General features: G+C 45.0%; 1 protein-coding gene across 3 annotated transcripts in view; it reads left to right on the plus strand.

The window, feature by feature from the left end:
- The window catches only part of LOC144115270 (nuclear pore complex protein Nup133-like), a 144,638-nt gene extending 128,637 nt beyond the window's left edge, over window positions 1-16,001 (plus strand). For all 3 annotated transcript variants that reach the window (XM_077649577.1, XM_077649578.1, XM_077649579.1), the window contains 5 exons: window positions 10,985-11,046; window positions 11,267-11,323; window positions 13,009-13,148; window positions 15,052-15,137; window positions 15,685-16,001. In XM_077649577.1, coding sequence (XP_077505703.1) covers window positions 10,985-11,046; window positions 11,267-11,323; window positions 13,009-13,148; window positions 15,052-15,137; window positions 15,685-15,845 — 506 coding nt within the window. In that variant the 3' untranslated portion in view covers window positions 15,846-16,001. The remainder of the gene's footprint in view (window positions 1-10,984; window positions 11,047-11,266; window positions 11,324-13,008; window positions 13,149-15,051; window positions 15,138-15,684) is intronic.
- The last annotated feature ends 479 nt before the right edge of the window (window positions 16,002-16,480 follow it).

The following is a 16,480-nucleotide window of genomic DNA, read 5'->3' on the forward strand; positions in this document are numbered from 1 at the left end:
AGTACAAGTGACTGAAAGCTAATAAGAATCAAGCTATGGGCAACAGTTCTCGTTTCACCTTAAAGTATCATGCAAGCCAGTGCTGCGTGGTTGAAACTGCTGATACCGAGAAGGCAGTGAAGAAAAAACTGTCCTACGGACATCATAGCCTAAACTGTGATGAGAAGAAAGCAGGAGACTGAAGGCGGAGAGAGTGTGCGCGTGTGTGCGTGCGTGCATGTGTGTGTGTGTGGGGGGGGGGAAGCTTTTCATAAACAGGCTGAAGGGCGTCTGCATGTTTGACACTGGACTGTGTACTCGTGGAACAGGAAAGAGTTGAGGTTTAAGTCCCCCATCTTCCCAGAGTGCTAAAAACCGTTTTTTTAGGGTTATGAAAAGGCTCCCGTCAGCATCATGTACATGGAAATAGTACGCTGCCAGCAGTTTGGGCTGCTGAGAGCTGCCCTGTCTAGTCAACAACTGTATACAAGCTCCTGTTGCATGTGTGCAAGGCGGGGTTCTGATTTGTAGAGCCCAATCTTTGGATCTGGGTGACTGAAATGAGCTTGTGAAATGCAGTTTTTCTATCTTTGTGTTTTCAATATACTGTTGGTAGAATAACTTCTGATTGCACACACTGATTTCAGCAATTCTACCCATACTGATATCTGGACAGCATGAGGAGTCCTTTGGACCGGATACTGCGATTTTCTCTAAGAACTTCTGTATTTCCCAGTAACGCGCCACCATTTCAGAAGGGTATGCACCGCAAAATGGCTCACAAGTTAGCTCAATACGCATTATTCCACAAATTATGTCTCATCGACCAACCATATGGCAGACTACTGGACAGTAATTAGGTGCAGTGTCAGCACCCCTTATTCCCACTCAGATTCGCATGTGGTCTCCCCACATACCAGCCTCAAGCAAAAATACCGTGTTGGTTTCTAAACCCTCGTACAGACAGGGATTATGTGCAGTGCAGACAACCTTTAGTCTGGTTTACGGGGCTTTAACGTCCCAAAGCAACTCAGGCTATGAGGTACGTCGTAGTGAAGGGCTCCGAAAATTTTGACCACTTGGGGTTCTGTAATGTGTACTGACATCGCACAGTTTACGGGCCTCTATAATTTCACCTCCATCGAAATTTGACCACCCTGGCCGGGATCGAATTCGCGCCCTTCGGGTCAGCAGCCGAGCGCCATAACCAATAAGCCACCGCGGCGGTGGACAACGTACTGCACAGCAGGTGTGTCCACAGATCTGTCATACATACCTGCTCTGGCTAGACGAAGCCAGCCCTGTCCTGCTCTTAACTATGCCCCAAAGTAAGCCCAGGAGGCTGTTCTAAAGGGATTGATAATGGCTACTCCCCTTTGGTTCCTTTTTATGCAGGGCAAATCTGTACTTGGCGCCCATTCCAGTCATTTCCGTTTTGGTGAAGACCTTACTTGATCTTTTCAAAAACACTCTCCATTTCCCACGCCGCGAAAAGTATACATTGTCGCCACTTTCCTCCAATATGTTCATGCAAACTCACGGACACGTAATTGTAAAGGCAAATCCAGTATTGGTACTTAGACACCGTCCAAGACCACTGTCAAGCAAAACCATTATTGTTATTTAGATACTGACCATTGAAAAACATGTCTAAGCATCTTGTCTGGAGCTAAACAAGCGCTCATCGTCTCGGCAGCAAGTACAGGAGCATACGTGCGTAACTTTCGTTCAGGACATGGAAGATGCGTGAGAAGTTGCCACTTTCTTAGAGAATCGGAACTGTGGAAATTGGCTAAAGAGCCCAACAGAGCCCCACGCGGCTGCTAAGGTTGTGCCAGGGAAGCCATGAGTGCAGTCGGCCGTGTCAGTAAATCTCTCATCCCCTCCATTGTCAGCAAATAAGGAAATCATGAGGGAACGGGAATGTGAGTGAATGGTTGTGACTAGTGACTGTGAGCAGACGTGAGACGCGAGTGTGGCAATGGTTGCGAGTGCGAGTGAGTGGTTGTGAGTGTGAGTGAGTGGTTGTGAGTGCGAGTGTGATATAGTGTTTGAGAGTATGAGTGCAAGTGAGTGGATTTAAGTGCAAGTGACCGTGGCCATGAGTGTGATTGAGCCACTTCTCATAGTGCCTAGGTATGCTAGCAAGTGCCTCCATGAAATAGGATTAACTATAGTTATGACAATTGGTCGACACCGTTGGCTGGAACAGTATTTACTGCTGCCTTCTTGAATTGTACCTTACTATAGGGATAGGTGTGTTCAGTAGTCTGGGAGAGAGCAGCAAGGAGTGGAGAACAAATGCAAGTGGCAGATATTCTAGATGAAATTATGAAGGAGAATTGGTATAAATGGAAAATTTGGAGGTTTGCAGATTTTCACTTCACTTGCAGCATTCAAAGGTGCTGTCCAAGTTGTTCCAAGACAGATGTGGTGGAGAAAGAAAAGTTGCAGGGTGCCACCACCAACATCTGGTTGGCAGGCTTGCAGGTGGGGCCAGTTGACTGCACGAAACTTGCCACAGGGTTCTAGTAGGGTTTCGATTTGGAGTTTCATAACTTATGTGGGCCGGGCATGCACTGTGGAAAACTGACAATGGACAGTCACAAATTTCAGAGCGAATCAGTGTTTTTTTGCTTGTAGAATTTTTCCTTTTTCACAGAACATTAGGGAATCTGCAGAATTTCGGGAAACTTTAAGAACTGAAATTTTCAAACTTTTTCTAAATTGCCGGTTTTTTTCATGCTATTGCAGGGAGAGAGAAGAAACTTTATTAGCACTGTATGGCAGGGCTTCTAGTGAGCTTGGTAGGTGGTTTCCTCATTCGAGGACTCCATTGGCCTTGGCTGCCTGGCAAATCTGCTGGATGAGGTCCTGCTGGCCCTCTAGGGTTTCGCTGGTCACCTGTGCCTCCCACTGCTCAAATGATGTGTGTGGTGTCTTTAGGTTTTTGGGTTTGCTCTCGCACCCCCACGAGATGTTGAAGAGAGTGGGGCGGGTGCTACACTAGGGGCAGGTGTGCAGGTATTGTGTTAGATGCATTCTTCTGTATTTATAGAGGTTTGGGAATGAATTTGTTCGAATTTGTCTCCATGCTGTGGCATATGCCATGCTCAGCTTTTTGTGGGGAGGGGGGGGGGGGGGGGTAGACTGTACAGTTGAAGCGCTGAGTCTCAAGGTGTTCACTGCAGTCGAAGGAGAGGTGTGATAGGGGGTTGGGTGGGATGATCCGCTTGGTTAATTAGAGGTGTAGCTAGAGCATTGACCTCTTCCCCAGTTCTGCATGGCCTTGAGGTGCATGTAATTTAGTGTTTAGTGCAAGAGTGGGGCTTAGTATGGTAGCCGCCTTATGTGGGGATTCTACCTGCTTTGAAGTTACGAAAAGCCTGTTGTGAATCTCTGATGTTGTGCGTAGTCTTGTCTAGTTCGTTTTGATGTTTGATGACCAGAGCTCAGTCTGTGGTCTCAGCTGCAGTGAGGGTCTCTGCCTTCACCAAGGCTGCCAAGGTAAAAGAAAGTTGATCGGTGACAGCTGCCACGGTGTATGCGCCCCTCTCCGGGTACGCCGCCACGTCCACATGTATGGCATGTGGATCGTTTTGTTGTTGAGTCCTTTGCCGCGGGACTCAGGCTCGCCATCTTCCAGCGTGCAGTTCGTGGTGCATGTGTTTCAGTAGCGGGTTCACTTTTATGCGACTTCTGGGCCGTTGAAGGAGGGATCTCTCTGATTCAAGGGCATATAAAGCCTCCGCATTACCTGTCCTATGGAGGATGACTCTGCTCGCTGTTGTGGTTTGCAGCCTGGCTTTTTGTGAGGCCAGGACAGCTTCCAACAGCTCTCTGAAAGTGTTTTGAAGTCTTACAGCTGCTAAACACTCATTTGAGGTGTTGATGGGAAGGCCCAGGGCCGGCTTTTATGCCCCTCTGATGATGATGATGTTCATTTGGGATTCTTCTCTCCTGTTTAGAGCGAAATAAGGGGTGGCCATAGGTCGCTCTGTTTTAATCACTAGAGCTTGGACCAGCCGAAAGGTGACTTCCTCTCATGCCTAGGCAGTGTCTGGTGATGCACTTGGTCATCCTTGACATCTGACTAGTAGCCAGTGGTTTTCTTCAAAGTTTGAATGGTTTGCGATGCCCAGAGATTGCTTTGTATCCATAATTCTAGGAATGTAGAGGTCAGTTGATCCGGGTGACTTGTAGCTTGTTCCATGTACTCAAATACTTCAGATTTTTCGGGGGCAAAGCGTAAGCAACTGATGGCTGCAAAGGCCTCAGAAGGCTGCAAAATAACAAGAACGGCTGGACAAATTCATTCAGCAAAGGCTTACTGGCTCTACAAAATGCTCCAGCCAAACAAACACTGTCATCCCTGCAGTGTGGAGGATGATGCAACTCCACGAGAATGCACCAAAATTCCTTTCCACTGCTTTTGAACAGTGGAAGGACATCAACATAAAAGCTGATCTGGCAAGTAACACTTTGTAGTGGCTGCATTCTGTCGAGAAGAGAGGACATGCTCCTTTTCATGCCTAAATGGAAGTACTGCCCATTGCTTAAACAATCAATGTCTACAACGGACGGCATGGCAAGAAGCGCCCGTGCAGAGCTTGGTAGCTGTGGCAGTTTACATTTTAGGATTTGGAGCAAGTTGTCGATGCTTGCATGAGTTGTGTTGTTCTCTACAGCCCACCTCCTCAGTGAAGACAATATCTTCAGGTAACTGTCAATGTCGATAGCTACCTCTTCAGGTTGACTGTCAATGTTGACAGCTACCTGGTCATCACTAGACGCAAACATACCTGGACTATGTTCCTCATCCTGAAAGTTCTGCGGTTCATTGGACACACCTTCTGGTGCTAGAATTTCAGTTTCTTCTGTGTGCTCTTCCTGCTGTACATGACATATTTACTAGCAGGATTGTTGTCAGCAAACTTATCAATACGAGCTATGCTTGCTTCAGCCTCTGCATTTGTTTCCCTCCTTTGCCTTTTCTGTGAGAGTTGTGCATCAGGACACCTGATGTTTCTGTATACTAGCCACATGCAACTAGCTAGCTCCTATGCACGACTACTGGACCTCGAAATTCACCTTTCAACAGCTGGCTCCGAGTTTTCGAGACTCATTCTGGAAACAAAGAAAAGTGTCACAATCAATTATGACACAAACAGAAGCAACAGTTCACACTCTGCACTTCAGCTACTGTGCAACATACCATGGTTCTGACCAAGACATGGACAGGTCAGTGTCGACATCCTTCTAGCGTTAAAACAGTACAGCAAGACAGACAAGACAGACAAGAGTTGCAGAAATCTGGAAGCCAGCTTTCTTACACCATTATACTCCTTCATCATGGGCACCAGATGGTTTTTAGGCAAGAAATTAGGTACATCGCTAGATAATTCTACAGTCTGAGAAGCGCCACGAGTCCCCTTCACATTCCTGCATTGTGCTGCCATTGCGTTTAAGGTATTAAGCACAGTTCACTCAAGCCAGTGCTCCTCAACGGGGGATGACGCAAAGGCATGCCAAGCATTCTGTGGCTTTGCAGCCAAGCCTAGGCAGGAAAGGGGAGACAGACTGTCCCTGTGTCGTGGTGAGTGCATGCGCATGAGTCTTACAATGGAAACCTCCAGCACTGCACCAAAATTCTAGCCGCAGGAAGAGCCACATCACCACAGTGAGTTGTTTTTGCCTCACAGAGAAGCTCACTTTTATATTTCTGCAACCCACAATAATGTACTATCGGTTTTTTCTGTTTTGCTGCATCGCTAGCCCTATTTTAATATCCATGCCATTCGTGCAGAAGAAACAGCAGTAAATGCTTAGGGCCTGAAGTTTGCTAATGCCATTATTTTCAAAGTTGGTGCTGCACGTCCACATTTCAAATAATTTTACAAAAGTCATGATGATGATAACACTTGCAAGGCAGTCAAAACTTTTACCCAAATATAAGAACTACTAATGGGTTATCTCGGGAAAGTTGTTCAAATGCAATATAAAAATTTTTTTTCAGAAAATACCGCTACTCTTGCTTGACAAAGCCAAAAACTAGCCATAAACTCGCGTGTCAGCATACAAGCAGAAAGCATCTGTCAGAAGTGCTGGTAAAAATGGCGCCCTTCTCATCAGAAATGCAGTAGAGATCCCGCATCTGACTGAAAGTTAAGAATTAACCGTTTGCTACTGGCTAGAAAGTTGTTACTAACAAAGTCGCATGCTTTTTTTGCATGTGTATGGGGACGAGAGCATGCACTGCTCGGGCGAACTCAGTAGGTTGTAAATGGCAGTAAGGCTATTACGATTAAACTTATGCATTTGGAACTGCGCTAATGGCTCTAAAACTTTAGGCAATAAGCACTCAATGGCATCACAGTTGAATGTGTGGCACGGGTGTAACACAAGAACTGTAAATGAGGACTTTATTCTTATGTTTACTCATTTTTAATAACATAGCTCATTGGCGCACATCTGTTTTTACTTGCATCATAAAGGCAAGAGCACAAGGGTACAATAACAGATGTTTAATTCCATCTGAAAGAACGCAAGCCATAACGCATTACCTTGTGAGCGATGTTTGCTCTCGATTAAATCCGACCCATACATATGAAATGTAATTGGACAGGGAAAAGTGTTGGCGCGTTACTATATTGCATGCACTTGCAGGAAGCATGAATCAAGGTGGTATAGAGCCATCATTCGGCACATGCGCATGTAAGTCCGAAAAGCACGTGTTCAAAATGCGGAGTTTAAATGCGAGGTCCAGAAAACCAACTTGCAGGCCCAACTTTCAATTTGTCCACTGGCACACACGCTAATATTAATAGTTCCTTCAGTAGCTCGTGAGCGCTGCGATAATCCGAAGACATTTTTCACATTATGATTCGGCACACATAATTTTTTTCCTAGGGCTGTTTTTTTTATATATATACATAATGCAAGACAACATTACCCGTAACTTACTGTACGACCACCGACCTGCAAGCGCTAGACCTATAGTGATTGCGCCGCAACCACTTCTTTTTTCTTCATGAGCGCTTGCAACTTCGCAACAACAACAATTTTGAATGGATTAATCCATTCCCGCCAACTGCACAGTGGCAATTGCAAATTCCGACAGCCCAGGAGAATGGAAAATAAGCTGGGTGCAGCTTCCAACTGACTGTCCCCAAGCTTAAAATAAGTAGCATTGGCACATGGTGTGCTTGCACTAAGTAAAATTTAGGCTTACCTTTCTCAACCACAGACGAGTTGGTCACATGGCCAACAAATCCACCGCGAAAGGCGTCATCGGAGGCACAGCGATCGTGAGCAGTTGAAGTATTTCAATCGCTCAGTACTGTCCCAAAACATTGAAATTTGCAGATTATCGCAGGGACGACCGCAATTCAATGAAGCGACTAAAGACTGCAGCACTGCAACCACTGCAACATACCGCAGTGACAGAAGCAACACGTGGGGCGCACACGGCAGATGGATACAAAATCATGCTGACAACAAACTTTTTTTAGACCAACTTTACATGCAAAAATTACAGTTATCCGTGGGAAATATGTGAATGTTTTATTTACTCGCAATTTTTGCACAGATACAGGTTATTTCAACAAAATTAGGTGTGAATTTTTTTATAGAACTATTTCTTTCATCGGCGTTCTTCACAGGCCTCGTGTAACGTGGCTGTCTGATCAAATCAAAGCAGGCACCAGAAGAACGTGCGCGAAAGGGGCGACAAAATAAAAACGACGCATGGCAGGCAATCCCTCACAGCACACTTTTATATTTAGCCAGAGTGTATTACGTATTCAGGGTATGAAACGTGTGATCGTACATGGTGGCCAAAGAGTTACCAAGCCATCTGACCAATGATCGTCCTATTTGGTTGCATTCAGCATGGTGTCCAAGCTAGTTCCTATCAAGGAAGCAGGCTGCTGGCCAAGTATGATGGCCATCGAGAGGATTCCAAGACGTGTCCAATGATAGGCCATCAGCCACTGCTGCTTGGGTTTGGTTTTCAATCTGCAGAGGTTTGATTACTAACCGTAAATTAAGTGCATACAAGGTGAAATTGCAAGTGCATGCAAGTTCAGCTTTTTTGTAGCCCAGACTTAAAAAAACAAATACTGAGTGTAAGCTTAGCTCTGTTGGCACCATTCGAGCTTTAAATGTCCCTGACAGTTGCTTTGTCTTTTGCTTATTTATTCGCAAAAGTAGTACTATAAGTAGTACTATAATGTACTACAAATGTACTATAAGTAGCTTAAATATTGTGCATGGTGGTGCCAGAAGTCAGGCAGAAAGCATATTTAGGCTTTCAAAGGAAACTTTACCGAGAGAACCTGTACACCGAACTGAACTGAACTCAGCCACTGCAACAGTAGCAAATATATGCTGGGTGGTCATTGAAAATTAGGCTGGCCATTGCTCTCGGCAGCACTGAATTTAAAACGTAACAAGAAACCTTTCAGATAAGGCATCTGTCATACCTGCGACAACCTCGAACACTCTATAGAGACAGTTGCCCGTGTCTGCAATCATTCCAGACGAATCTGATCACTTTCTGGTCATTAGTACAAGGAACATATGAAAAAAGAAACATTACAAAGAGGTATGCAGCAATATATTCACAAAAATGATTTACACTTCCTTTGAATTGACTTGATCAGATTTTAACCTTCTCAAGAAACCGATAGAACAATGCAGTGTGAAATCGAGGAGCTTTTTCATTGGTGCGCGGCAAAGATTGTTCAGAAACCATGCCGTTGCTTAAAAGCTCATTGTCGGCATGTCAGACATTACATGTCCACTGTCCGCCTTTGCACTGCAGTTGGCGAAAAAAGGTGAGTCCTTTATCACATGAGGTTTGTACCCGGTTTGATAGCCAGCCACAAAGTGCTCATTCTTCCAACAAGATCGTCTATTTGAGGAGTTTGCTGCATTGCACACCACTTCAGGCTACTGAAAAAAACGAGCAATGATCCGAGTAACCAATGTAAAGCAGCACTTGTACCGCCTTTGCAAGCTACAATATGAATGAAGACAAACCAATGCTGTGAATTCATTCACGGCCATTCATACGGTGGCTCCTATTCTGATGACAGTGCCCCCTAGTGGAGCCAAAGATTTTCCTCGCCATTGGCACACCTTCTCTTGCACAGAGTGCCTGTCGAACTTCCGCTTCCAGCTACAGTAGTAGATCCAGCGCTACTTCTAATGATGATCATGGTGATGATATCATATTTACTCACATAAGAAACCCCCCCCCCCCCCCACCACTTTTATCGTTGAGAGTTTATTTTAAAATAAAGCGTTATCTTACCATGTTCCTCAGTTTTGCACCATCCACAGTGTTTACCTTGGCAGTGCGGCCAGTTGTTGCACGCCAATACATCACAAGTGTTTTCATCCTTTGACGAAAGCTCCTGTGGGGGTAGGGCAGTTGGCGAACTTGGCAGAGCACCAAGACGTGTGTGCCCTCGAGAGGAGCGCCGATGGCGGTGGCTTGCTCAGCGTGCTCCTGCGCGTCCGGCTGCTTCAGTGTATGCTTAGAAAGCTGTCAAATGCTCAAGCATCAGAGAGTAGTGTCGCAGGCTGAACCAGAACACTATAAAACATCCTGCACTGCAATGCTGCTGAGGAGGACCTTCAAACCCCAAGGTGATTTGGGAAGCTCAAGATTGGGGGCGGAAATGCCTAATACCTCTCACTCTACAGTGCTTTTGCATACATAGTACATAAGCAGGCTTACAGGTGCACTAAAGAGGATTCTGAGCTCATCTGTTAATCGCGGGAACTCGATCTGCATGCTCCAAGCATTCTTTGAAACTTCAAAGTATTGTCCTGTGTGGCTGATTTCTCTATTAATCAAATTAAACGCCCTGGCTCCTGCCTTCTTTTTTTTTTTTCAACTCTGTTCCGAAAAGAGGAGGAGTCAGCCAACGCGTGGAGTGCCCTTTAGCCAGCTATGTGGCAGCTTGCCGCTCTGCCATAGGTGGAGTGATACATAGCAATCGGTGAAAGCAGAGTCCACGTGTATTTTTATTTCCGTGGACCTAATTAGCGGCTATGTTGTCTGTGACCGAAACTATATATTCTTAGAAACCTGGGAAACAAAACTGAAAGAGAAGTTGTCACGTGACTGGCTCAAAAGGAACACCATGCTTTGGCTGACTCCTCCCCTTTTTGGAGGAGAGTTGAAAAACAACGGGATTTGGGATGTTTAATTTGATTTAATAGGAAAATGGGCTGCATAGGACAATAATTTGAAGAATGCTCGGAGAGTTTACCACGTTAAAAAGACGATGTCAGATTCCTTTTTATTGCACCTTTAAGTGCCCTTGGTAGTTTTAACACGATAGCGTTAAAGTTCCCACTGCACAGCAAATCCGGCACCGGCGTTATGAGCAATAAAGAGGGTGGCATAGGGTGGCCCAGGCAGCCACCCCAAGAGGAGAAACCTAGGTGGGCAGCCTAGGTCACATGACCTTGTGGTGTCATCACAATGTACCCACCGGATTGTGAGCAAACTAACCACCCTGACAGGTGGCAGTTATATTAATGGTTGATCGCGAGAGCAACCTGGGTCGCACAAGACCCACCAGTGGTAGCACCTGCCATTGTAGGGCGGTGGCACATCCCTTAGCTGCTGCTCCATTGCTCAAGGAGTGGCATGAGGACTCCCAGAGACATATGAATGTAAAGTTGAGGATGACCAGTTACGCATATATGCGCACTAGCTCATTAACACTCTCGCTTCATATCCCTACGGCGGAGCTCAAGTGTCCCCTATAATTTTTCTTTCCCTTTCTCTTTCTGTCTCATAGTTGCTTCTTATATAGTATATATAGTTTTATCTAGAATGAATACAGCTGTGATGAGGTTGTTTTTTGTTCTAAACTTTTTAACAATCAAATTGCTTTGCCTCATTATACATAGGTATCCACTTAGGCACATTGGCTGCAAAGTGTAATCAGTTGCAGTTAATTTTTTTTTCTTTTTTTTTCCACAGATATCAACAGAGAAGAAGCATTGATCACGTATCAAGAGTCGCTTCCATTTGCAGTGAAAGAAGTAAGGCCTGGTCATATTCATGTTCATGAAGTCCTGAACTACCTAGTATTATAATTTTTTAGTTGTTTTCTCAGTTCATTGTCCTATATCTGGCTCTTTCCATTTCCATTTCTACCCTTGTGAAGTGATACATATAAAGTAAGGCTTGCAATGTTAACTGAAGGCTTTGTCTGCTTTGTAGCTTGTGACATCGTTCAGGGTGCATTTACAATATGTGCAGGCATACTGCTTGGAGCCGAGAGGCATGAAAGTGCTTGGCCCAGAAGAGTTAATAGAAGTGAGTAACTCTACATTGTTCGCTGTTTCTACATAATGTTTTTGTTTTGTGATTCCGTGGAGGTTTGCATCTTGCCAATTCCCAGTTACAGTAAAATCTTGTTACAAGAGACACTCAGTTATAAGAGACATTAGTATGTGTTTGAAATCGTTTTGCTAGCACTTAGTGAAAACATGAGACAAAGAACACAAATAGACAGGACTCGTGTGTTCACTGTGTTGTCTCCTGTGTTCACTAAGCGCTAGCAAAATGATTTCACATGCTTTCCAACTAGCCCAAGTTTCTGCCTTAATTGGTATGTGATTTGGGTGGTTTTCCTGTTTGCCATGTTAACAACATTGCATAGAAGAGACACGGTTACAAAAGGCACTCGGTTACTAAGGGCAACTTTTTTAGGTTCCTAGAGTAAATTCTTCGCTATTTAAAAGAGACACAACCCAGATATGTTCGCACAATGCGACCGACGTCGTACCAACTAATATGCGCTGCACTTTTCATTCCCTTGGCATTGGTTGGATTTCAGTACCAGCTTCCACGGTGCCGGTAGCTTTGTACGGCGGTAATTTGTATGGTGGTAGATTGCACAGTTTCGCATTAGATGCAAACTCAGATGTGTAAAAGTCATGCTTAAGTGAAGTCATGTGAAGTCACTTTAACATTTTCTTGTTAATGTGTGTGAATGTGTTTAAACGCACTTATATCCTGATGTGAAATAAACTCCTCTAGTCGACTCTGCAGTGTTTTTAGAATTTTTGGTTACAAGAGACATCTTTCTTGAGTCCCTTGAGTCTCTCTTGTAATGAGGTTTTACTATATTTCTCTGGGCCCCGGAACATCGTACACCCAAACCCAAGCAGGAAACCTTGCGGGATCTACTCACATATCACCAAATCACCACTCATTACAAAAATAGCCACTTCACCCTCCCTTCACCTCACAGTACACCAGATTCAAGGTACAGTGCCGTCTGGCGGCAACTGCAGACAAACTGCTATGTGTCACTTACCTCCTTCATAGCTATCACCCTACCTCGACCCTCCCACACTGCTCAACAAGTGGGACGGCCAAGGCCACCCTTATACACTACCTGTGGGAATGCCCCCAGCCCATGGCAGTTCCCCCCATACCCAAACCATCCCCCTCCTCATGGGAGGCCGCTCAGCAGGCTGCTCAACCACCTGGCCAAACATGTCTAGTGTACAGAGCTTTCAGTGAGGTGCAGGCCCTTTTAAGTAAAGTTGTTCCTTCTCATTCCATCGGCTGAGTCTGAATGAACAGCTCATCAGTTTTTTTGTTCAAAAGGGCTTTGTGACCAGTGGTCGCTAGCCTAGTTGATCCTCCATAGTCCTAAGATGCGGGTTCAGTCCCTGCGGCGGCAGTTGCATTTCGACGGTGGCGAAATGCTAAAGGCCTGTATACTGTGCAATGTCAGTGCCCATTAAAGAACCCCAGGTGGTCGAAATTATCTGGAGCCCTCCACTGCGGCGTCCTTCATAGCCCAAGTTGCTTTGGGACGTTAAAGCCCGTAAAACTGGAAAAAAAAACCTCCATTGCTCTGGGGCAACATAGCTACTTCAGAGCTGCCATATAGAGAAGGGTTACAATTTGTTTTGTGGTAAAAGTGGTGCTTGACCACACCTGTTGTTGCTGTTTGTGATGCGCACTGACAATTTCTGCACACTCAGATGTACATCAGCACGGCCAATCTGAATGCGAATGAGTACGACTTTACCAAGGCCCTTGAGATACTGGACTTCATCGAGGACCCGACGAGAGCCCAGGAGCTGCGCATGCGTATCTGGTGTGCAGCCATCCTTAGAAACAAGTAAGCAGAGCAAAGGCATTCCTTGGGTATGATGGAGGGGACTTACTGGTTCAATGTCATAAAATATTGCGGGCACTTCTATTTATTTCACACTTTCTGTATAGTTTATTCTGTGCCTTTCTTCCAGCTTTGTAGCAAGTCTCACCTGACCTGTGCAAACATTCATGCTATTATAGATCATGATTTTGTAACAAGTGTGATATGTATTAGTGTGCAAAGAACAAATCAGAACAAGTTTTCAGGCTTGTGCAAATATCGAATTAATTTTTATTAGCTTTTAGGGGTTGGCATGGTAGTTTCTTTTTTGCTATCTGATTATTCTTGTGTAGTATACAGTCGAGCCTACTTATAATGGCCACAGATTTAACGAACATTCACTTATTATGAACTGGTGCTGTGCTGCTGTTAAAATATGAATTGAGGGAATGGCAACACGTCTCAGATACAATGAACAACTGTGGCCGTGCCACTAGGTTTTAGCGAATGAGGAGGCGCCGTAAACTCGCCCCTGTAACTGAAAAACTCGTGCTTCCAGTTAAGCGTGGAGACTGAAGAGCATCTCAGCCACTGCAACACTGCCCAGAAAGAGCATGTCGACCCAGAAAAGGAAGTGAAACGGGGCATTGAAAGTGCAGGCAACCTCTGGCCAAGCGACACTAGGGACAGCACTCAAACGGAATTTATTTCCTCGAACCTGCTCCTACTCACTCATCCTCATCATCGCTAATCGACTTATCACTGTCCTCTTTGTACAGTGCACAATCTTCTGTGCCATCAGGTGCATTTCCGGCTGTACTTTCAGAACAAGTGTGCAACCAAGCTTTCCAAACGTCATCCCAGGCTGCAGTGATCCGGCTAGCTATCTCCTAGCGATGCGCGCTTGATGCGGCCTGTACGTAGTTCGCACTTTTCAGTGATCGCGTGGAATGCCTCACTGTCTTGCCAGCTCTCTTGCTTTGGCCTCTAGCACTTCTGCGGTCACTGGAAATGCTGCTGGCTTCCGCGATTTCACGAACTCTGCCAGTGCTGATTCCATTTTGGGATGGCGGCCTTTCATTGGGCCTGTGAAGGCCCTCCTCGTTGCAGCGAAAAGTACATCACGCTGCCCCCTCTAACGTCGAACATTCTTTTCGTCCATGCCGAAGCCTCAACTGGCTTGAAGGGTTGAAATTTGCTTTGCAGTGAGCACGACTTTTCACTTGAAGGCGGCACTATAATGACACCGTCTGCTTGCTGCCATGATGTCGGTGAAAAACCGCGTGTGAAGAGCTTGCACTGGCACGGAATGTGCCCACACCACCACATGAAGAGAAAACGAAGTCAGAGTGGCAGCCAATGCTCGTGTCGTGTGTTGCAAAAGGGTACTTTCTTGACCAAGTCGGTACATTCCAATGGACATCCAAATTCCCACTAGCATACTGTGGACATCGAAAAAGTCCGCAGGACGTTCAAAAGAATTTCAACGCCCATTGGGATATTCATCAAGTATACAGGCACAGCTGACTGACAGGCACTTGTGCTTTTATCAGCATCGGCTACGGATAGTAACTGCTACAGTGGCGTCTTTTGTTAATGTTTTTATGAGGGCGCCACCTGCGTACTACTTTTTTTTCGTATTTATGTCTAGTCGTGTTTCATGAATACAGCGACAAAATCCATGAATCTAAGCGGACCTAAGAGTTTCATATCTGGTGTTTTTAGAAAACTCTTGGCCTAGATTCAATTACATACAGTATTTGTCCATGAAAAAGTGCACTCACATCCTTATCCATTACAGATTTGGTAGCATCAGCTACCACAGCTCCCAGTTTTAATTAGGCAACACATGAAAACTGTGGGGATATTTATGATTTGCTTTTGCATTTAGTAATACTATTTTCAGTCTTCCATTTTTATATTCTAGGTGGGAAAACTTGGATACTGACAATGTAGAAGGCATCATGAAAGATCGGCTTTTTTTCCGAATCGCAGACCTTGGTGTTACTCAGGGTAAGTTTCACGTCACTACCTTGCAAACCGTAACCGTAGCATTATGCGTGGGTACGTGTCCAAGGATGGGGATGGGGCCAGTAAATAAATCCTTTAATAGGCAGTTTGCAGTGACTACAGCATATAGTAAAATTGTCCAGCTTGATGCATGATTTAATTGCCTAGTTTAATAACTAGGTATCAGTATTAAGAGTTTGCGTCATAATTTGTGTCTTTCACATGAATAGTGGCTTGAAAAATGGCTGCCCCATTCCAGCGACAAATCGGGCATCCCTACAGTTGCCAGCAAATTCTGAATGCAAGCTCCTAACATTGTCAAGAATTTACGATGTGGTTTGCTTCTGCAGCCATTGTCAATGTGCTGTTTAGCGTTAGTTTTATAAGTTTACTATTCGATGATATGCAGGGCTTCTACAGCAGCAGGTCATTGTGATCAGCGTGTCTCAATATTGTTCTGTTTTGTTTTTTTCCCACTCTCTTTCCACCTGCCTCTTCCTTATACTCATATTTACTCACATCGTACTGTTACCTTTGTCGTCTAACAAAGGTCGGAACCTGGCTCAGTATCTGCCACCCTTGGAAGGGTTACTTGAAATGCCAGACCTGCAGGACCTGCGCAGCAATCACCATTTCTTGTTCATATTGGGTGCTGGCTACGAGCATCTGCAGAGAATGGCAGCTATAAAGACCTCCTTACATCAAGCGTGAGATTCCAAGAGTGTTTCAGTGTAAAAAGAACATCTTTCATGCCAAACTCATCTTTCCTGCTCACAGTGCACTGTTGTCTGATTTCCTTTGCTTTTCACTGATGATGGAGTCTCCTTGTTATTGTTTGGCATAATAAAAACTGTTTGATGGCTTTCTAAAGTCTCACATTGTCTTTAGCGAAATTCTGCAATTGGTTCCCTTTAAAGCTGGAAGGCATGAATCAGGCAAAGAATTGAGAACACCTTACTCGGTGAATGCAAGTCAAATAGATGTGCTACAAGTGTCTATTCAGAGATTAAGTCCATGTGGCACCTGGCGTTGAAGGCGAAACACAGGTCGGAGGCTACCCTTGCCAGCTAATAGAAAGACTCGAAAAATGAACGGTAAACCAAATTGTGCACAGTTCAGCAGTGCGTGCCAAGGCAGTGGCTCATCATTTAAAGTTTCGTGCTGTAACGATCGGTACCGGAGGATTGGATACATTGTGAATCTCTATGGTATGAAAGTGACTCCGAGGATACTAGTTTCACCAGTTATGGTGGTACAATTACTTCTTTCCTGGTTATCTATTATATCTCTTCCTATAATGTACGGAACTCCTATGCAGCTCTTGTGCTCATACTCACCTTTGCCAT

The sequence above is a fragment of the Amblyomma americanum genome, chromosome 1 (assembly GCF_052857255.1).
Source record: "Amblyomma americanum isolate KBUSLIRL-KWMA chromosome 1, ASM5285725v1, whole genome shotgun sequence".
Lineage (NCBI taxonomy): Eukaryota > Metazoa > Arthropoda > Arachnida > Ixodida > Ixodidae > Amblyomma > Amblyomma americanum.